The 24,059-nt window shown below is 42.0% G+C and overlaps 1 protein-coding gene across 2 annotated transcripts in view; it reads right to left on the bottom strand.

Annotated features, from left to right (window-relative positions):
- Positions 1 to 24,059, bottom strand: part of vipr1b (vasoactive intestinal peptide receptor 1b) — a 62,612-nt gene that overhangs the window by 21,071 nt on the left and 17,482 nt on the right. For both annotated transcript variants that reach the window (XM_028434713.1, XM_028434714.1), the window contains exons 3-4: positions 23,467 to 23,577; positions 5,248 to 5,348 (exon numbers count right to left, since the gene is read on the bottom strand). In XM_028434713.1, coding sequence (XP_028290514.1) covers positions 5,248 to 5,348; positions 23,467 to 23,577 — 212 coding nt within the window. The remainder of the gene's footprint in view (positions 1 to 5,247; positions 5,349 to 23,466; positions 23,578 to 24,059) is intronic.

The raw sequence follows: 24,059 nt of genomic DNA, 5'->3' as shown, positions 1-24,059 counted from the left end.
AAGAGGTTCACCTTAGAATACTGCCTGTGGTTCTAGGAAAAGCCCATGTGTCATTATATTTTGTCGATGCTAAATCAAACAACACATCCAAAATATTGTTTTCATAAAATATTCTACATTATGTCCATCCTAATGTTAAATTTTGCATTTTCTGCTGTCACCAAGCAGGAGCGCAAGCAGGTATGTGTTACTATTGATATACCGTATACGTAACTTCATAGATATATGTAAAAACTACATGATGTAATTGCTGCATGCTAATATGTAATAAGCTCAGTGCGCTAAAGCCTGTATCATGAAGTCTACATGTTTACTGTAGAATTCACCAAGGTAAATACTTCTACAGCAGCTTAGGCCTAGATTCTCATCTGAAGATGAAATATGAAATTAAATAAATACATTTACTGTTTTCCAGCAACAAGATATGCATAGTGCAGTTCAGTCAGATGCTGCAATCTAAATCTGCATAAAATCTCCATTCAAATCTGATCCTATTGAGCAGCAGAATGCAGAATTCTATCCACAGCAGTTCATGCAGTGACTTCTGCTGCACAAAAATCATTCAAACAAAGAGGAGATATACAGTAGCCATTCATATTGTTTAAACATGTATTTATCAGTTAGAACCTATGTGCCGTATCTTAATCTTAGAGATTAAAGATGTTTGGCAGTTCATCCCCACAGACCTGGCTTTCTCACATGAAGGCATAATGTGCAGGTAAACATGTGCTTAATTAGATTAAATTATTCTATGTTAGCATTAGGTAGTTAGAAATCATCCATTCCATTATAAAAACAAATTAAGTACGTTTGTTTTTATTTCAGGACATTTCCCCAAGGCTAGCACGATAATAAAAGGCTGGTCGACAACAAGCAGCAACATCATATAAAGAACTGTGAAACAAAGCATGGTTTACAGAAAACGAGATATTGTATTGAAAAAAAAGTCCTTGAGGATTGCGCATATGGTAAATGAAATTAATTTACTTTAGATTGTGTTTTGCTTTTCCCCAGGCACAGCCGACTACTTTCCCATCAATCAAATAAGGTTTATAACGACGTGAGTCGATGACTCCATCAAATGGAATGTCTATTTGTAACTCATGCTTAAATTTACTAGCACCCGAGCATGAAAGGTAAACATTTTTGAAGTGTACTTCTCCAGAAAAAAAACACTTATGCGTGCTTCTGCCATGTTGTTTCTGCACTCTGCAGAGGGATCTTCGGCACAACTAAAAACCAGGGGCCGTATTCACAAGGCTAAAAGTAGCTCTTAGTGATGCCACCCTTTGAAAAATCTTAGAAATCCTTGAATTTTAAGATTTTTCTTAGAATTTTTCCTTGTTAGGATAAAAGTAATTCACAAAGCATCTTCGGCCCTAAAAGAGCTCCTAAGGTGTGAAACTGTTTGGAGTAGTGAGGAGGACTTTTATGAAACCTAAAAGTGTCTTAAACAGACAGAAACAGAGAGAAAGACAGAGAAATTCCCTGTTGGGTCTATTCTCCCGTCTGGATTTAAACGTTTTTTTGCGCGCGTGCAGTTACGCTTCTCTTCTACGTGTATTCTCTGGTCCAGGCTGCTGACACACCCACCGCGCGTAGTGTGTGAATGAAGAAGGGCTGAAGCAAAAGAGGCGGTGATATCATTTTTTTTGGGCTGTCTAGAAATCACGGAACATGGAGTTTTCCCAATGCTTGTAAATGTCATTGAAATCCGTGAAAATGATAAACTTCATTTGAAACATCTTCATTGATAAACAAAATAACAGGTTGATTTGATCAGATTATTGATCAGATTATTGCAGTGTGACTGAGTCACAGTTAAAACATCTCTCCTTGATCTACATCATCATCATCATCATTGCTGTAAAGCGTGACCGAGTTAGATGTGCTGGAGATATGAGGAAATAACCGGGTCGCAGAGCGTCCTGCTTTAATACAGAGGAATGTTTGCAGTGAAACAGAACTATTGGCTTCCATAATACGCAGTTTTAAATATGAATTGTTTAAAGCAAACTGAGCTGAGCCTCATTAAAATATGTGTGGGAACAGTTTGTGGTCCATCCTCATCCACATATGACAGCTTGTTTCACTCTGTAGTGGATCAAACTGTGACTTTACGTTGGACATAGTATGAAAATAGTTCAATCACTGTGACCAACGTGGACAGAAGTCTGTGTCTGTCAGAGTTTTAATTAATCAGCAGCAGCTGAGTGATCGCAGCTGCTGCTGCGCAACGCACGAGTCCGTGTTGCTTCAACTAAGTCCATATTTCTAGTGCAACATAATGTTTCACCTTATCGGGACGCTGCACTTATTCCAGGGTTAGAGAGGAGGAAAACGACTTCTTCTTCTTCTTCTTCTTCTTCTTCTGTTTTGCTTTAGTTTTTTCACACCATCCACCAAGTTGTATTGTTTTAAACTCTAACTGGCAATACAATTATTCTGATTCTGACTTTTCTCACACAGCGTAACGTAATATCAGCCTTGTATTGCTGCGTGATTTGTTCGCTCCCTTCCATGTGTGCTGTAATCGCTGCCCTCGCTTTGATTGCAGTAGGTAACAGCGCGTCACACTCGTATCCTGTGCCACACAGGAGAGGGAACAATGCATTGATCAGCTGGGCCAGCAATCACAGCTGTGTCTGCTCCACCATTAATATCAAATACATAAAGTGGTAAAATTACCAACGTAGACGGTCAACTGCAATAAATACATCAATATAATAATCGGCATGTGAATGAGGTTCAAACATTTTAAGCTGTGTGGCAATATGTAAATGAATAAAAACGCTTAAGTATTAATATATTTTATACTATTATATCCATATGATATATTATTGCTGTTCTAGTTCAAATTGCTGCTGTCCTTTCTACTTACTAATGATATACCTTAGTATATCATTATACTAATAATTTAAAAAGCTGTTTAAGCTTGTTTATGTTAGGCAGTTCTATAATTTAACACTTGCTATTGTTATACTCTTTTCAGTGTTCTAGCATATTGTGTCTTGAAATGTAGTTTTCCTGTTAGTTTGTATTCCCCTTCTCTCTCAAAAAATCTATTTGCAAACCTTTTGGAAGTGAACCTTTACTTGCTTTATAAATCATTTGGACCGCATTAGCCTCAGGTGTTCACCTGTGAGGGGGAGAAAGAAGGGCAGGCTGAGAGGCCAGAAAGCACCAGTCGTGACAGACATAAAAAGCTAATTGGTAAATGGAAACAACCAGAGTCACGTCCAGTGAGATAGTTAGACGCCACATAAAGTAAACCAGATAACCTCAATGACCTTTAATTTCAATTTTTTTTCTAAAATGAAAAGATAATAATGTCACTACTTTGAGGCAGTAGTATTATCTTATTTACTATATTTAAATAACTCAAATAAACTATCTCTCTACAGCTTTCTCCACACACATAATAAGTACAGCTGGAGTGACTGTTGCAAAAACAAGCAGCGTTATATTAATAAAGTGAACCAGAACAGCAGAGTTTAGAAGCAGCTCTCATTATCAGACGAGCACTTACTACCTCTCAAAGAAGCCTCGCTGTGTTGCTGCCACGTCTCTGTATATTTAGTATTTGATGGAAATCAGATCAAGAGCTCTGCGGCATGAAAAGATAACAACTATGCAGAAAGATAGACATTGAATTCCTTTTAAAGGATCTTACCAGACGAGTCCCTCCTGGCTTTTCTGTGAAGCATACAAATGAGGCTGCGTCTGCGTCTCAGAGAGCAAAGATTTTTTACCACCAGTGCACAACCAATCTCACACAATTTCATCTCACTTGGGTGATACTGAACTCAATTAAAGCAAAGTTTAAAATATCCTCTTTTCCTGCCATGTGGGAAAGTGACTTCTAATATTACATATTGGATATTAACGGGGACCGAAAAATACAAACAGGCTGGCATACAAACAAGCTTTGGACGTCTATTGTGCTGATAAGAATCTGAATGAGCAAATATTGGAGTGTGTCTACGTTTGGGAGCCAATCGCATGTAGATAATAATTAAGCTGCAGAAAACTTAGTTTATTCACATCATCAGGGCATTTAAAAAGTAAAGCCTTTTGATTAGCTCTGCTACATTAAATTAAAAAAGAAAAGCACTTTTATGAAGACAAAGAGTAAATATCTTAAGTTTATTTTAGTAAATTAAGTTGCAATTACCTACGCCAAGGAGGTAAGACACACCTTGTGATATGTAGGATTCCATTACATTTTGGAGGGGATCCAGATCAATATATTGATTCTGGATAAATAAATAAAAAAAATCATATTTGTTTTTTAATTGACCATAGTTGGTTCCTGAACGAGTTTCATCCAGATCGATCTGGTTTGAACATAAATTTTTGATAAATGGGGTGCGTCCATACATTTGGACCTATTGCATCATCATTAATGAGGATAGAAAAATCTTAAAAGCCTTTAAAGTGTGAATGATAATGGTACCATGATCAGGATCACTGATCCAGATAACTGCCAATATATGATGAAGAGGATATTTGCTGCTTGGTGGTGGTTATTTAAATTTTGGGCAAATCCACCTTCCAGCATTAGTCAATGGATTTACCTCATACAGACCTTTTTGTGAGTAGTTTGCATGTTCTCTACATGTTTGTGTGGGAGTTTCCTTTCAGCCCACACAAGCATGGGAAAGCATGGCTGGAGGTTGAGAAAAAAAAACAAAACATATTTTCTACGTATATAATGAAAAGTCTGAATCGTGCATTCATCAGTGATGGACTAGGGTGTACATGTAGGAGTGTAGAAAATGGGACATCAGTTAAACTGGTTCACCATAGAATATTAAACTGCAATGAAGGAAAATCATCAGTGTTGCAATCTAGCTTTCAAATGGGTGATCAATGAGCAAAAAAAAAAAAATCCCCCCCCCTTTCTGTGGTGATACCAGCATTCTTCCACTCTAAAAGTCCGAGTACATTCTAATAAACACTTTGTAATAGGATTGCTACACCGTGCTTTCAGCCAGGCAGCCAAATGGGCCACTGGAGGCCCACAGCACAGCAAAGCAAAGTAATAATAAATAAATAAAAAAACAGACAAAGATCAGTGTTATGAAAGCATCAATCACAACAACTATTTTAAAACATCACCCACCCACTGAGAGAAGGAAATGTGTTCTCCATCAATTCCTCCAGCCCACTCATTCCCCACATGGCTCCCTGCTGTGCAGCTCCGTTCCTGGGCCAATGGTTCAACCCATGATGCAGTTCACTCACCTCATCACTGGTGCCGTTCAGGTTGTATCCGCAGTTCACAGCAATGTCAATAGGATGCATCTCAGTCCAGCCGTCTGCTGTGCAGGTTTTGGAAAGGTTGCCTATCAAGACAAAAAAGGGAATAACAAGTCAACTTCACAATACAATAATAATATGTATCCAATGCTTAATGAGCGAGTTGTGCTACTCACGCTGACCTATAAAGTGTGAACAAATTCAGCCAAGTCTAACAGAAGTCTCTTCATTTAATAAGAGCCACTATCGACTAGTGTGTTATCTACACCTACAGCCATGCACCTGGCTGACACAGATATTGACATAGTGATCTGTAGCTTGTCATTCATCCAACTCCAAATAAAAACCAATACAGGTCATGTGAAGCACATCCAATATGTTTCTACTGACGTTATGATAGCATCACGTTCACAAAAATTAAAAATTAAAAATTATTTCCAAAGCACTCACATCCAGGTTAGAGAAAGTAGTACAGTCAATTATACACCAAGACCAGACAGGATTTATTAAAAATAGACACTCCACAGACAATGTGAGAAGACTGTTTAATGTGATCAACATGGCACAGAACTCTAAAAAGAAAAAATAATCTTATCACTCGATGCAGAAAAAGCATTTGATAGAGTAAACTGGTCATTCCTCCTAACTGTCCTTGGCAAATTTGGCTTCGGAGAATCATTCATACAATGGATCTCCACCCTGTACAATAAACCTAAGGCCTCAGTAACCACAAACCAAATAACATCCCAAAGCTTCACACTGCAGAGGGGAACCAGACAAGGCTGCCCACTCTCACCTTTGCTTTTTGCAATATTCGTTGAACCTCTCGCAGCAGCTGTACGTCAGAACTCTGTTATTAAAGGAATCCACTCATCCATCTCAGAACACAAAATTAATCTTTACGCGGATGACATCTTACTCTATTTGGAAGAACCGCAATCCTCTTTAGAGGAAGTATTTAATCTAATAAACAGCTTCTCTAAATTATCAGACTATTCCATTAACTGGACAAATCATCAATCCTCCCTTTGACAAAAAACTCATGGAATCCTGCAAACCAAAATCCACAACACCCCTCCACCACAAATACAATTAAATATCTAGGCTTAAATATATCACCAAACTTAAATGAATTAATTAAACTAAATCATGATCCGATGTTGGACAAAGTCACAGAAGATCTGCGGAGATGGAACAATCTCCCCATCTCACTACTTGGCAGGATAGCTTCAGTTAAAATGAAAATCTTACCTAAAATAAACTACCTGTTCTCAATGATACCACTGAAACCACCAAAACAATGGTTTCAAAGATTAGATTCTGCAACTACAAAATTCTATACTAGAAATAAAAAACCTAAAATAAGCCTTTCAACCCTTCAAAAAAACAAAGACGAGGGTGGTTTAGAAGCCCCTAATTTCATGCATTATTACTTAGCAAACCAAATATTATATTTAACAGAGTGGCTAAAACCAAAAGAATACTACAACACCTGGCTAGAAATAGAACAGTTAGACTGCAAACACATTAAACTCTCTGATCTCCCTTTTATCACTGCGACCCTCAAACATCACAACTGCTTTAAAAACCCACTAATTGCCTCCACACTGACTGCATGGTGGAAAGCCCTGGACATCACAAATGTCCAATTAAAAATTAGTATACTGTCTCCAATCTGGCACAACCCTGACTTTAAAAATAAAAAACACCACTCTATCTGAAAACATGGGAAGAGAGTGGAATCACTCATCTCCAAGACCTTTTTGAAAATGACAAGATCAGGCCATATAACAATCTAACCCAAGCATTCGATATAAATAAAAGTAACTTTCTACAGTACTTACAAGTAACAGAGACAATAAAGAAAAATACTCCACTAGACTTAACTACTTTACAACCTCCAGAACTGGCTATATATATGAAAAAAATCTCAACAAAATCAAAAAAACTCTCAAAAATATACAGAGCGCTCTCGAACACTAACTGTAATTACTTACCAATCGCGAAGTGGGAGGCCGAACTCTCAATCACCCCGAGCACTGATTTCTGGACAGAAATTTGTTGTAATACTTTTAAGATGACAAAAAACACAAACCTTCAGCTAATTCAATACAAGGTCCTCCACAGATCCCACACTACCCAACAGAAAATGCATAAAATGGGCTTCTTAGCAACAGACATCTGCTCTCAGTGCACCCAGAATACAGCGGATTCCTATCTACATGCCTTATGGCTTTGCTCCCCAGTTCAACACTTTTGGATTCTAATCACTGAAAAACTGTCCTCCATTTTGGACTGCAGGATTCCTTTATCTCCAAATCTTTGTTTGATTGGAGACCTGACAATGCTTCAACTTCCAGCAAACCAATCACAATCAATCCTTGCGGCACTAGCCATAGCAAAAAAAACAATATTACTAAATTGGAAAGACAAAAAATCCTTAAACATAAACCAATGGCAAAATCTCCTCACAGAATTTATTTCCATGGAAAAGATGTCTGCTCTCAGAAAACAAAAAAAAATAACGTGCTTTGAGGAGCGTTGGACTCCTTTTTTAATTGCATTAAATCTAAATTTTTAAAACCCTGATGATCTAGCCTGCAAGCGACTGCCAGCACCACTCTTACTAACGCACTAGCCCAACTGTAAGCTTGGGCCACCTTGGGCCTCTGGGGTGGTCTTGGCCGGGGTGGCTGGGGTGGGTTGCCGGGGTCTCTTGTTGCCTCGACACGGGTGTGCATTCCTTCTGGGTGTTCACGAGGTCCCGGGGCTGTTTGATTTGGCGCTGTTGCCCCTCGCGTGCACATCTGGTTGGTCTCTGGGGCTGGGGCCCTGCGTGCTCCCCTGCCGCTCCTTCCCCTTGCTCCCTGTCCCCCTGTCTCGTCCTCCCCCCCCCCTCCTCCTTTGCTCTTGCGCCCGCCATCCTGTTGGGTTGGGTTTGGGGGGCTCCCGTTGGCCTGGGGGCTGGTGGGGGGGCTGTGGCTCCCCCCTGGGGGACGGGCGGTGCCGTGCCGGGGGGGTTGGCTGGGGGGTGGTCTCGTTGGGGGGCCTGGGGTGGTGGGGTCCTTGGCTCCGGTCCGGGGGATCCGGGGTGGGGGTGGCTTTGGGGGTGGCTGCTGCCCGGGGTCGGCGATTGCCTCCTGGGTCGCTGGGTGGCGGGGTGTGGCTGTGGGTTGCTCCGTCGGCCCTTGCGGGTCCTAGGCTTGGCTCCCTGGGGCGCGCCTTTGCCAGGGATGTCGCTTGCGCGGCGAGCCAGGCGGGGCCCCCTCCGGGGCTTTTTTGTTTGACCGCAATGGCCGGGGTGTGGCCGTTACGGCTAGAGGGGTGGGGTGGGGGGTGCTATGGGGTCTCCCCGGGGGTCGTATTGGGTGGGTGTGCGGGGGCGCGGCGCGTGGTTCTTGGCCTGGTGGATCCTTGTCGGGATTGGCTGGTCTGCTGGCTGGGTGCACCGGGCGCCGTGGGCGCGATTCCGGGGCGGGGGTGCCCCGGGGGCGGATCCTTGGTCTACGTTTCCGGGGGAGTGCTCTCCTGCCATCTGCCCGGGGACCGGCCGCGGCTCGTGGCGGCGCTGCGCAGCCTTGGGCGGGGCGGGGCTGGTGGCCTCAGGCCCGCTGTCGTCCGGGGTGGGCTGGCGTCGGGGGGGTGTCTCGTGCCGGTGCGTGGGTCGTCGGGGATCGCCTCCGTGGGGGGGGGGGGGCTCCATTGGCGCCGTTGGTGTGGGGGGGGCGGTTCCGGGCTGGGGGTGCTTCGGTACTCCGGCTTGCCGGTCCGTGGCTGGCGGGATGGCCCTGCTTGGCGGTGGATGGCGTCCTCTCTAGTCGGGGGGGGCCGGGGCCGCCTCCCGGTGGAGAGTGTTGTATCGTGGCGCCGGGTGGGCCTGTGCTGGCCCTGGTGCGGGCGCGGGCCTCCCCCCTGCTCGGCCGCTCCCCTTGGCGGCGGGGTGGCGTTGCTCCGGGCCGGCGTGCGGCGGGGGTCGCCCCCTGGGGCGCCGGGGGATGGGGTTGGTGCCTGGCTGTGCCCGGGGGTGGGGGTTGTCGCCGTGCTCCGCGGGGCCGGCGCGGTCTGGGGGGGTGCCGTGGGGGGGGGGCTCTGGCTGTGCTGCTCCGGGGCCCACAGTGCCACTTGCCCGTCTGCGCCATCTACCCTCTCGCGTGGCCCGCCATGCGGACGGGCCCGGCTCACACCGGACAGGCCTCCTACATGTTCACTTCACCACACTCCCAGCTGGTCTGGCTCACTCACAAAATGCACCACACACCCATACCCAACCCTTGGGGGGCTGGATGGTGGGGCTGGGGGTGGAGGGGGCCGCCACCTGTGTTACTATGTAGTGGCGTGGGGGCGGCACTCCCACCCTAGTTGCCCTACTAATCCCTCCAATTTTAATCACATCTCAACATGCCACCCCCCGGAGGGTGTATTATCACTTACACCCTCCGGCCTATTACACCACATACACATAAATCCACAGAGGCTGGATGGGGAGCACCGCTCCCCTCCATCCCCCTTCTTTTAATCACACCCCATACATTCACCAAACACACACATTCACACAGGGGATCGGGAAGTGCCTCTCCATTGGGGAATGGAGAGGCACCATAACAGGGTGGTGGGTTGGTACACACATTTGGGCCTCTCCGGTGGGGGCCTGGCCCCTCTGTTGGTGGCTGGGCCACTGCATAGAGTAAAAATACATCACGATGGTGCGGTCGGGCGTGGCGGTGGGTCTCGGAGGGGCTTTGCCGGGGTCTCTCCTTGCGGGGGTCTGTCCGGGCGGTGTCGGCCTGGTGGGGCGCGGGGGTGCCTCTCCCCCTTGGGTGTGGCTTGGTGCTTGTTTCGTCTCCTGGTGGCCTTGGGGGCGGGCCCCGCGGTGTGCGGGCCCGGGGCGGCCTGCCTCGCCGGTTTGGGGGGTGGGTGTGCTGGGGGGTGCTGGTGTCCTCACCGGGGTTGGGGCGGGGTTGTTTGGCGCCTCGGGATGATGCTGTTTACTGGGGGGGCGGCGCTAGCTGTTCCGGTGGTTGAGGTTGCTTTCGGCCGCCTGGTGGGTACGTCCTGCCATCTGCGGACTGGTGGGTGGGTCCGGGGCATCTTTGGCTGGGGGCTGCTGTCCCTTACTTGATGTGTGCCGTTGGGGTGCCTCCGTCCCCGCGGTGGGGGTCGCCGGTTGCTCGCGGGCCGGCGGGGGGCGCTGCCCCGTGGCTTGCGCCGTCCGGGGGACGGCGGGCCCTGGGCTGCTGGCCTTGTGCCGTCTGGGGCTGTGCGGTTCTGCTGGGCTGTGGCCGGGTCCTGGGCCGGGGTGGGGGGCGCGTCCCGGGGGGCTTGGCCCGGGGGCTTGCCCTTGGGGGGGTCCTGTTCCCGGGGGGTGCTCCTGGGGCCCGGGGTGCTTGGCCTGCTGGCCGGGCCGGTCGTGGCGGGGGTCTTTCGGGGCGGGTGGCGCGTGCCGCGCCCTTGCGTACCTACTGGTACGGCCCCTGCTTGGGCAGTGCCCCGTGAGGCAGGGTGTCGGGGCCCGAACAGGGGGCCACATCCCGGCGGGGCGGTCTGGCTTGGCCCTTGGGGGGGGCCCTGGCTTTAAAAAAAACTGAAGCTCGTGGCGCGGGCGGCATCAGCAGGGGGTGATCTGGGGCGCCATGGGGGGCTAGGTTGGGGTGCCTGGGGGCCGGCGGGGGGACTCCCAGCGGCCCCCTGGTGCCTTATGCGGCTTGGGGTGTGGTCGTCCTCCCTGGGCGGGCTGCTCCTGGTGCTGCATCCATTCCGGGTCCTTCTGGCCTGGGGTCGGGCCCCTGCTGGCTCTGGCTCGCCGGCGGGTGCCCGCCGGCTGCCCGTTCGGCGCGGCTCTGGTCGTCTGCTGGGCGTGGGCTTCGGTTCCTCCGCTGGGGCCTCGGGCAGGGAGTTCTCTGGGCCCTCCCCTCGGGGGGTTGGGCGCGGGGGTGTGTGTGGGGGGGGGGGGGGGGGTCGGTGGGGTGGGGGGTCTGGGGGTTGGGGGTGGGATCGGTGGCGTGGTGCGCTGGGTCCTTGGCTCCTTGGGGCTTTCTCGGGTGTGTATGGGGGGGGGCGATGGCTGCCTCTCGGCTTGGGACCTTGGGGGCGTGCGGGGGGCTGCTTGGCCGTGGGGTGGTCGCCGGGGGCCCTTAGGCTGCCCGCTCTCGCTGCTGGCCTGACTGCTTCTTCGGGCCCGGGGGCGGCTCGTGGGTTTTGCAGTGGCGGTTCTTGGAAATACATTTGTCATGTATGCACTGGCCTTGGGCTGTGGGATAACACTCATACTGGGCTCAACCTTAGACACCTTGCACCTTGTTCCCAAATACCTGTTTTATGGAATTTCCACTCACCTCTTCCTCTGTTCACAGCCACCACTATTATTCCTAAACCGCACACTGGTCACCAAACTGCACAATATACACAACCACAATTTCACATCGCATCACTTGGAACCTAACAACTATTCCCCACTCATTCCATATCCTATCTTGTATCCCTCTTCCCTGTTAACTTCCCCACCCCCCTCCAACCCCTCACCTTGGTGTAAACACTGCCCTCTCTTTTTTTACATCCTCCCTTTAATAAAGTATTTCTTACCCTTCCCTAGGGAGGGCTGGTGATGGTCACAATTATGCAATGAAATAAATAAATTTATTTAATTGCAATAATAAAATATGCATTGCTGTTAAAAGATTGCACTTCTTGTAGTGTTAACCTTCGACAGCATGTGCAGACAAGGTAAAAAAAAAAAAAAAAAAAAAAAAATAAAAAAAAAAAAAAAAAAAAAAAAAAAAAAAAAAAAAAAAAAAAAAAAAAAAAAAAGCATCACGTTCACAACCACACATTGCTTTCGCAACAAGTTAGTTATTAAGAGAAAAATCCAAAAAATACACATATTGCGTCTGGCCTGAGTGATGTTTTTTGACAGAATATTTGTGTTGTATGTACCGGTTTCTATATACATGTATATATGTTTATATTTATAACCAAAAAAGAAAGAAAAAGCAAGTTAACAGTTGTATAGGACGTTGCATAAACAGTCTGCACTTTTAATGTATATTTGATGTGATTATACGCATATACATTTCGTTATGTCAACTGTGTATTGTAGATATAGACAGCATGGAGATGTTGGTAATTTGTTTTTAATAATGGGTTATGGGCTTCATACGTCAGTGAAATTGTGATTGTTTAAAAATGACGTTTCTGAAATTGTTGCTGTAAGTTTTTGAGATAAAATTCTGATATTTTCCACACATCGTCAACAATGACTCCAAAATGTCATCTTTTCATGAAAATTGAAAATGTATTTAGCACAATGTTGTTTACGACACCTTTTACAGCAAGTTTGGTGTCAAGGTGGCAGGAAGAGACGGTTTTAATAAGTTCATAAAAAAAAAAAAAAAAAAAAAAAAAAAAAAAAAAAAATAAGTTCATCAACTTCATAATTTGCAGTAGGTTTGACATGCATATGTTTGCACTGTGAAGTACATTTTCCAACAGATCGGACATAAAAACAGTCATGAAACTAGTGTAAAAAAAAAAAAAGTCTATTTTGGCAGAATTTTCTTCATCTAAGACTTATCAAAGTCATTATAGGAGCAGTTTTTTGTGTGCGTGCTTAGTGTGATCCACGAAAACGCACAACAATGAACCAGTAAAAGCAGGAGGTGTGTGGGAGTTCGTCTACAGTCCCATTACCCCAGCTACAGGCCAAATCTGTGAATTCTCATGAAGGATGGATGAAGAGTTTGTCACGTTGCTCTCAGGTTGTGTAAGTGGTGCATTAAGTAATTTGTAGAATAATGCACATCAGACTGAGCTGGGTCATAGTCACCGGAGACGAGGCGTCGCTTCAAATGGATCACATCTCACAACTTACTTAAGAAGAAATCCCGACTGGGGTCATTCCTGCTGTTAAATATGGTAGAAAATTGCGTTCGAGCTCACTTTCTCTGCACTGTTTACTTTTTTTTCTGCTTGTCCGTGCAGAAACTCTTTCGGGTAATAAATGCATCAACGCATGTCTTGCTCATCAGTCTTGTTCATACGCATTGGTATAGATCAGCAGATCTTAATAATGTGTCCTGAGAGCTTTCCTGAATATGCTAGTCCATTATCGTTATGCTTGTGACATCACCACACTTTAATAAAGAACTATGAAACTGTGACTATGATTGCTATGGTATTAAGTACCTTTATTGTGAAGCTCTGTCAGACTTCATGATTCTGCCACAAGTAGTAGAATCATTTTCTACGATTATTTGGTATCAAAGGTCGATCACCACAGAACAATTGGCTCAATCATGCCTAAGAGCGCTCTGTGTTCATGGTTTCACTATGACAGTGTTGGCTACTTTGGTCCTTTCTACTCTCGCTTTAAGTGTCATTGTGATTGCCCACAAAAACAAAAAGCTGAATGGGAACACTAGAGTGTGAAGAAACAATGGGTCAGCACTGCACGAGTCGTGTGATTGTAACTCTTTACTTAAGTTGTTCACTGTCAGACTTCCAAATAAATGCTGCTAGACAATGATGTTTTTCAAACGAAATATTTTCACATCATAAATTATATTTTTTTTAAATAAATAATAATGTCTATATTTATTTTTATAAATCAAATGTAAAGCATTAGATTGTCTAAAGGGGATTAATATAGCAGATTCTATTTTACATCCATGATTTCTATTTTATTTTTGTTTTATTGTATCAATTGTTGAATGCATCTATGAATGAATAAAACCTACTTTAAATAAAACTTTTTTTTTTCATCAGATTTTGATCTACTACACACACCATGTATAATAAGACCGCCTGTGAGATGGTGTAAATTTTCTATCAATATTTTTGACATTATTATGGGCTGAATGAATTCAAAGCTTATTTGGCACAACATACTATTTGCATAAATTCTGCTCGGCTGCGATGACAACACAGTTTGGGCGATCAAAACACAATCACACACCAAATGGGTGTGTGATTGTGGAGTCTGGAATATTTAGTGAGGACTTGTTGATGTTGAAGGCAGGGTTTTGGTTTAGCAGAAAATAATGTGTTTCTGGACAATGAAGGCTGATGAGGGGCGTTCTTTCTCCAAGTGTCACTAAATATAAAAACATGTGACAGGAAAATATGAAAATACGAGACTTGTATGACTGGGAAAAGGCCATGTTTGGAATGAGAAATTGTTATTTTTCAAATCCCCAGCATATACTGTAAAATGCGCAATTAAAGAAAGCAGCAATAATTACATCTGTTTGTATGTTATGCTTATTAAGACCATTTTATGCTAAAAATAAAAATGTAAAAACTAATTTCTCTGTTAATCTGCGATCCTTTTTCTAAGAGTTAACAAATACAAGACAAAATGAATCGCACCTTCAGTAACCACAGGGGGCAGTGTGTCTCAAAGCTTTGACTTGCATTTAAAGAACAAAAGGTCGGGGCTGCAAAGGGCGTTCAAATTTTCTTTAAGCTAAGGAAAGGACGCTCAATGCTTCCTTTATAACCAACTTTAGCCTAGGAAATACTGATGCATCCTTTACCAAAAGAGACAAGATAATGCCGACCCACAATTCCTCGCGGCGACAACATTTAAAGGGACACGCATACCTGAACGCTTACGGAAACTCATGATAACTGACAAGGGACGAAGATCATGCAAGTCGCCAAGGCAATAATATGCCTTGAACAACTTTAAATAATCTAAAACCCATATCTTATTATATGTAAGACATATCAGATTATAACTGACATAAAACAGACACTCTGTGGTTCAGGAAAAAGAGATCAGACATTTTTAGCCACATTATATTTTATTCAACATAATTCATATTTTTGAGTGGAAGAAGGTGAGTGTGAGCAACCAATCTCAATGTAAAGTTCTTTTAGTTTTAATTTTGTTACTCGTAGCCTCTTTTCCTTTGATTTACAGTCAAACCTTGTGATATTTGGGAACATATCGGCGGTTAGAGGCACAGGGGAAAGTGTTATAAATGTGCTTTTAGGAGTCCATTTTCAGAAATTTGTAGTTTTACCACGGCAGACGTCACTAACCTTCACCGCCGTTGGATTATTTTGTTACGACCCCCCTCTAGGATGTCATATCAAAGCTTGAGGGTCCGCAACATAAACAGGAAACCACACAGAAAGCAAGGTTTATCAAAAGTATTTATTAACAAAATCTTAAAAGTAGCAACACAACAAACTAAAAGAGACTGGAGATCCTGGCCAAACTGAACAAAAGTAGGGTGGACACTGAGACAACCCTATACAGGGCCGTCAACCCAGCGTCCATGTTTTTGTGGAGGTAAAAAAGTAAAAATTCAAAAATGTGGTTCCCCAGTTTTCACTTTCATAAGTAATGTTACAATATCCTGAATAAGTAATCGGTCCAAATTCGTTCCAATTGCAATCAATGTTCTTAAAATTTGCAATGCAAATTGTCAAAATGTTGTGGGATAATTTGATCGAATATTCTTGGTTTTAGAAAAAGAATTGTAATTCAATATTTTTGCAAATAATGTAGTACTGCAAGTCCCATGGTATTTTAGTGCAGTTTTGTTGCAATTGGGAATTATTTGGAGGCAGTGAGAAATCTACACTTTTATGGTACAAAGAGCTGCGTTTTTGTCCTATGGCCTAGTGGAATATACTGTATCTGATAAAGAACTGTATCAAATTATCTGTTCCCTCGACAAGCTATAAACTGTGGACCTGAGCTTACTGTGACATTAAAGTTAATTATCAGCACTCACTCAGGAGAGAAAACGTTCAGCATGTACGAGAAAATTAGGAAAAACTTTGCAAGAGTTGACGACAGATTTGTTTTGCATTCATCACAAAATGTAACAGAAAAAACAATCACATTTTCAGCAACTTTTTGACCATCGTTTAAAAAAACAGATGATATTGTGCTGCTGTAAAAACTTTGAGACAAAGGTCACTTTGGAAGGAAATCAAAACAATGTGGAGACAGTTTAAAGTGAACTCATCTTGTTCTGTATACATCCATCCATTAGCCACGCTGAAAGAGGTCACGGGAAACAGGAGTCTCCTCTGTTTAACAGTATACAGTAGGACGGTGGACAAATCAGCCCGTCACACAGCGAACACACACACACACACAGACAATGAGTCATGCTCACTGTCACACTTATGGGTCGCCAGTGAACACCACTTACAGGTATTTAAACTGATGGAGACAAAAAGCCACGGCGGTAAAAGAAAAAAACAGGCAACACTCCACACAAAAAGAGGATCAGTCATGTCGCTTTAAGCGCAGATACAACAAAACTGTATCACCAAAAGTACAGTTGGAATCTTAAATCACAAGATAGTCACGACTCCAATGAGCAAAAAGCAACCAGCTCAGATAATGTTGCGTGTGTATGTGAGGCGTGAGGTTGACAGCACAAGTCAGGAAAATGGATGATCTTTATCTGTCTTGGTTAAATTAATACGCAATTTATCACATGAATGCACTTTAGATGGTACTTCTGAAGCCAAATATAAATCTTTGTTCCTAATTTGTAGGAAATGCCTTTGGGTCATTTATTTTTAATTGTGTCCTTCGAAAACATGAAATATCCCTTTATATGGGTAACGAGGATTTCAGCCAATCAGCGTTTATGTATCAGAGTCTATGGAAAATATGTTTTAGTTCTTAGTTAGTTATATTTCATCCAGTTCCTGGGCCATTATGACGTTATTCCTAAGAAGAACAGAAACATTAAAGTAGATTGATTTAGACATTGTACTTTCCAGGAAATTAGAAATCTGACTTTGCAAATGCCCAGTGGAACAGCATTTAGACGCCACTAATAGCCACCTTATTACAGATGTACACATGCTACCAGATGAACAAGGAGGACAAGGACGTTAGTCTTTATTACAAGCAAAACCATCGGATGCCTTTAATCTAAAAAAAAATCAGATGAAGTAGCATAATTAGAGAGCTTCCTGAAGTCATCACCACGTCACAGTTTTTTCAAACATGTCAACCTCCAAAAGTGTGCGTTTAAAGTGTTTTTTATTGCATATGCAGCTTCTAAGTCGCCTCTCATTCCTACTAGTAATGGTTCCTTAAAATTTGGCTTGGGTGGTCATACGGTAATACCGTATATCACGGTGTCATAAAATAGCAACGCTATCAGATTCAATACCGTTTAAAAAACAATGCAATGCACTTATATACTGTAGGTGATAAGGATTAAATATCAGATCTCATTAATTTAATGCCTAAAGATGATTCTGTGTGTGTGAGTAAGTGCTGGCTTCAAAAAAAAAAAAAAAGTTCTGCACTTCAGCTGTCAGTGACTGCACTGATCGGAGCAGAGAGGGAACAATTTAACACAGGCTTGAATCACAAGCATCCACTATTGAATCGATTCTTTTTCTGCACAATAAAAACGGATTATCTCTATATTTGATACATGGATTGTGTAAATAGATACACTGCTGTCTCTGGCACAGCGGCGCGCACTGCTCACCTGTGTTTGACATGTGATTGTTTCCCCATGCGCTGATCTGATGTTGACATTAACAATTTATTAATAAAAGCAGGCTTACCACTAGTAAGGCACGAAAAATGGCAAAAATCGAAAATTCACCCAACGTCGGAGGTAAGGCTATAGTAAGGCATAAAGTCAAAAATTAAAAAAAAAAAAAAATTGAATTAAGACCATCATTACACCCTAAAAACTACTTGAAATTTAATGCACATACTTAAAATGGGAAAAAAATTATGTAAGCTACGAAAAACGGTAAAAATAAAAAATTCACCAAACATCGGAGGTAAGGCTATAGTAAGGCATAAAGTCAAAAAAATTTCAACCCGAAAAAAAATTGAGTTAAGACCATCATTAGACCCTAAAAACTACTAGAAATAGAATGCACATACTTAAAACGGGCTGAGAGAGCAATAAGGCACGAAAAAAGGCAAAAATGAAAAATTCACCCGCCGTCAAAGGTAAGGCTATATTAAGGCATGAAGTAAAAACATTTCAAAACCATAAAAATTGCGTTAAGGCCATCATGAGACCTTAAAAACTACTAGAAACATAATGCACATACTTAAAACAGGCAAAGGATGCAGTAAGGCACAAACGTAAATATGTCATTTGTATGAGGAAAAAAATAGGTTTTAATTGTCGGTTTCAGGTCGGCCTGTGATATGAATCAGACCTAATGGTTTCAGTTTTGCTTTGTCGGGTTCTGGTCAAAGCTTGAAATAAGGTTTATGAGTGTTAGGGTTAAAGACCAAATCGGCACCACAAAAAGCCAAAACTAAATATTAGTCTCACTTTTTCTTTCTCCTCGTCCTCCTCTGCACCTCTTCACATATTTTCCGGCTCCACCGCACAAAAACTTTGAGACAAACGCGTCAATGCACATGCGGGTCACATTGGAGCCGCAAACCATTCACACTGGAGTCTGATACAGGTCACATTTGAAATGGTAATGTGAGCGGACAAACAAAAAATTGGATCTGTGTTTGGTATTCAGAACGGTGAAAGCACAAGTCTGAGCCTCATGTCGTAGCTTTTAATTAGTCACGGTAATACCATACATCACGATAAAACAGGGAAGAGGTTTGGCGGTGTCCAAAATTGGATACCGCCCAAGCATACTTAAAATAGTCTTTCAGTTGAACTGTCTGTGAAATTTGGGTTGAGGATTTTTTCTTAAGCTACATCTACAAATCTTAACAGTTGGATTACAATATAGCAAAAATACAGGTTTATGTTTACAAATGACCACATTTCAATATAATTACAATCTGCAACACGCTACCACATTTGGACCTGAAAAGGTATTTACGGTAATAATTCTGGTTACTAAAACTAATCGCAATGACGCTAATCTATAAATCGATAATTGATCAAATATTTGCACTAATAGCAGCAGTAACATACATTTGGACCCAAAAATAAGTGGATCGGGTTAGGGTTAGACGGTGAATTCATTTTCATATTTTGATGTGAATAAAAGGCACACGTTCGGGGAGAGACATAAGTTTGGAAATAATGAGCATTTAAATGCATGCATTTTTGATTAAATAATAGTTTGAGTAAAAAATAATATAGCTTTACTTGAAGTTTTATACATAAGGCTGACATTAATGCTATTATTATGATATGACACACGTCAATAGGATTAATAAGGTGTCTTGAAGGTTGTCATTAGGTGTCGTTCGCTAAATTCCGACACTTTTGGAGCTATGTTGGCATTTTTTGGGTTAGGTTAGGGTAACAAACAACACTTAATGACAGTATTCATAACACCTTATTCATGCAAATGACAGGTGTCATGTCAGAATAATGACAGCGTAATGTCGGCCTTATGTATAAAACTTCAAATAAAGTCGTACCAAATATTGAAAGATTGAATAGCACTGACATATTCTTAAATAATTGTTATTAGAGGATTATAAGACATAAGATCTTTAACATTTAACACTCAGGGTTGAAGTCATTCAGATATTAGCGCGTCCCACAGTCAGGAGAGCAGCATTAAGATGCTGCGGAGAGAGCACGAGTACAAGAAAAGCAGGTAAGAATCCCAGAGGACTAGATAAGGTAGAAGGAATATCTATCAGGGCCAATTTTAAAATGAGTTTCAGAAACAAGAGGAAAAAAAAGACATTACAGAAGAGCAATGGGGGGATACAAAGTTTAATCAGGTTCACCACAGTTTGTCTGAGAAAGACGTTGAATTTAACGAGCCAACTTTGAAATCGGGTTCAGAGCCAAGACCGAGAGCTCTAAATAAAGTAGATACATATCTCCCACTGCACTCATGAGCACAGAAAGCCATTAGAGAAGGTGTTTAGATGGTAAGCAGTTAAAGATGAAGGTCTCTTTCAGAGTGAACCAATTCACAAGGTTAAACATGTGGTCGCACCTTGAAATTGGACTGCTCAAAACACTGTGGTTAGAAACGTCTTTGGGGTATTAGAGTATAGTGAAATAACAGGTCTGCTAAAAGACAAGATACAAGTTTAGGTATAAAAATACAGATGATAGTGTAGCTCATTACCTTCTAGAAATAAACCAGCATATTGCTTTTTTCTTCCCAGTATAGACCAGTTTCTGTCTGAGTGTGATTGGCCAATCTGGTTTTTTCTTTGGAAGAAAACATCATTTCTGTAGATGTGAGCCAGAATAGTAGTGATAATTTTGACTCTGTCCATAATCATTTTCCTACTGAAGATCAGCACAGTACAAAAATAATTAAAAGGGATGATGGGTGAAGCTAAAAATAAACTACACACCAAAATAATAAAGAGCCTCTGCTCTCTAATAGGTGACAGGGAGGTTGCTCTGCTCTATCACCTAATGAATATATCAAAATGATGGATAAAATTAGGACGTGAATTACAATTAGGTGGTAACTTCAAAACTAAAAGGCCAGTGTTCACCATGAACAATCAAAGAAGTGTTTGGATGAATTATTCACAGTCAAACTCAAGCTTTAAAGAAGGCCAGCACATGATGCTGAACCTTCTGAGTCCATTTTCTCACAGCAACTGAATCAAGAGTGAAAATCCTCCTTATGTACGCCAGTCCAGCTGATTGTCAACAACTCACAGCCGTGCTCAACTCTACAGGTGCAGCAGATCACCCTGATTGACATGATGAGCTGGACATGGCTGTGCACTTTGTGCCAATCAGTAACAGTATGGTAAATCCCCCAATAGATCCCCTGGAATTATCAAACCTTTTGGCCTCAGTAAAAGCTAACCAACAATTTGATCTTATTTCAAATTTTGTTGGTATTTTCCTGCATGGAAACATCAGAGTGAAAGAATCTTGTCAAAAAAATTGCAAATATGGCAAAATCTGCATTTGTTTGCACTAGACAAATGTTTTATCAAGACCTTGATGTACTTTGCCACCATGTAGACCCCTACGTGTGTGAATGTGGACAGAAAAATAGAAACGTGGAGAACGATTAAAGACTCAGACTCACTCAAATTCAGCCAAACATTGGCTCATCCATCTTATTTAAGTTGTAGTGAGTTGTATTTCACAGTTTCAGGGTGATCAATACGCTGTATTGCTGCGATACGTTCAATTAAGACTTAGACTTTCTTTATTCAAACTTCTTTTAAACTTTACAGTACAGATAAGAATGAAATGTCCTTGCATTGGCTCGTATTTCAGGATAAAAACAGGATTAAAAAAACAGCAGCAACATAACAACAAATTTACATAAATGTTTGGTCGACTTATTTTTCTAAAACAAAGAAGAAATAGGTTTATTACTAAAAATGCCAGTAGGTTAAATTATTAGATAAATCAAACAAGTGATAATTCTGAATAAGATGTTTTCTTATTGTTGTTATTATAAATTATTCCTCAACAGGATAGGTAAAATTCTGAGAAAAATTCCCTTGTAGGGCTAAACTGCATATGACATTACATTAATATGTTTTTTTTATGTGTGGAGGAGTAGGGGGTACATGGTTTTAGGTTAAATGTCTGAAGTGGTACGGGACTGTGTTTGGATGCCACTGTCCTATGTAATATTTAGGATTTTCATGCTCAGGGTTGTGAGTTTGAGTCCCGGTTACCTGATTTTCTGTGTTTTTTTTTTTTTGCTTAACTATTTTCCTATTATAGTGTTCTTTGGGTTTAGCGGTTTAAACCCACTCCCTGTTTTGTCAGTATGTTTACTATGGTTGGGTAAAAATGCACACAATGGTAAGCTGGTATATACTGTAAGTTAGTGTATAATTATACAGATTTTTCTTGGTATATTATCCCCTCCAGTCACAACCTCTGCCAACCTAAACCTCAGATTGATCTGATCCTTTGGGAACACAGAGCAGATCAATTGAGCATGTCTGGAACAGTCGGAAACACGGATCAGGATTCTAGACGAAGAAATAAGAGCAGGTTTCCTGTTTCCACGGCAGTTAACTCCATTTAAAATGACCTGTAATTGAATATTCACAGTTTTATAAGTACAAACTTCCTGACTATAGGTTCTGTGTCTAAATGAGCTTTGCATTTTGTCAAAGCCCAGGAAGTCATTTTTGGCAGCTTTCTTTGTTTTCCTTAGCGTGGCATTGAAAAGAAACATGAATAATTGCACTTTGTGTGGAACCACTAACATAATATTCTCACATCTCAAAATGATGAAATACTAAAAGCTTAAATTGAAGCTAATGGCCTATTCAGACGTGTTAAAGGTATGCAGTCGAACTGAAAACCTGGGCCAAGAACACCAGAACAACACTAGCATGATAATTCCTATTGGTCAAAGGTTAACAGCCACTTTGAACACAAGAAATAGACATTTCTATTATTCAGAGTCTGAGAAGTCTGGCTGTTTCAAAGAAAAGAAATGAAAGTCAAAAGTCGTCTTTGCTCATGCATAAAAAAGGACTCGGATGTTTTTCACAATTGACAAATTTTGTCCTTTCGGACACACCCCAAAGTGTTAACAGTAAAAAAAATCTCACCATTAATCAATCAATAATCATTTTTTTTACATTTCGAACAGACCGTAGTGACGTCTTACTTAAAACTTGGGTGTGTGGTGGATCTATTAGTTGCATGTGGCATATTGCGTTATTTTCAGTCTTGTTGCTGATGAGTTGTGGATTCAAGTTTTATTGGAATAGTTTACATTTACTGGTGAACATCTGAACACTTTGAACTGAAGACAAAGGTAATGTGACAGAGAAAAATAGTACAACATCCAGGGAAATGAACCTAAGGCTCACTCAAAATAGTAAAAAATAATTTACTAAAATTTACTTTGACAAAAAAAAAAAAAACTTTAACTCAAATTGTTATATCATGAATTTAATTGGTGTCAATGTCATTAATCATTAATACCCTCTGTAAGAGAATAACAATTCTTTATTTCAACATTTTATGAAGCTATGGGGAGCCATTGCAAAAGAGTCAAAGAGCCACATGAGGCTCCAGAGCTGCGGGTTGCAGACCCCTGCCCTAGGGGTACACGTAACCCCATTTGAGAAACACTGCTCTAGAAGAGGCTTTTCTCCTGCTAAAAATAAATATACTTTAGCTCATTGTTTTCAAAGTATAAATGAATGAAGTTACAGTATGTGGCCATGTTTTTCCAGATTCCTGGAGAACAGCATCATAAAGTAAAAAAAAATCTATTTTGGTTGTGAAGCATTCTTCCATTGAACCCATTTCCTGCTGATTCTATTGTGTGTTTACAGAAGAGAGCGGAAGTTACCTTTGTGTTGGTCACTGAAGTAACTGAAGTACGTAGGACACGTTATGGTCACCACTTCTCCCTCTTCGGCTGAGGGCCAACAGGCGATGATATCCCACATGCCTCGGCAACCTGCCAGGGAACGTCAACAGTAAACAAAGCATCGCTCACATAGTGAGTGGAAGTATTTTATAGTATACAGTCAATGCTGTGTACAACCCTGTGTCTGTTTTCCTTTAGGGACTGGTGACCTTTAACAACGTGAACAATATTTCAAAATAAGGCTTTGTTACCAGATAGTTAGACCTGCATTGTAATAAACTCACCCTTACCTCACTCTGCCAGTTTCAATTCACGTAAAAGTTTGGGATTTTAGAGATAAGTGTGATGCGCAAACGCTGGAAACCACAATTTTTTGAAAAGTATCAAATAATAATCTGATCCAGGCATGTGCAACTGACACCTGGGGGCCCCCACGAGGCCCTCAGTCTAAATATGTGTGGCCACCAAAGCAAATGCATAAAATGACATAAATAAAAAAAACACACAAAAACTATAACAAAAACATAGAAAATGAGAAGAGAAAATGTAGAAAATGACAGCAAAAGCACACA

Source organism: Gouania willdenowi, chromosome 20 (assembly GCF_900634775.1).
Source record: "Gouania willdenowi chromosome 20, fGouWil2.1, whole genome shotgun sequence".
NCBI lineage: Eukaryota > Metazoa > Chordata > Actinopteri > Blenniiformes > Gobiesocidae > Gouania > Gouania willdenowi.
This window is presented reverse-complemented; position numbering and strand designations above follow the sequence as displayed.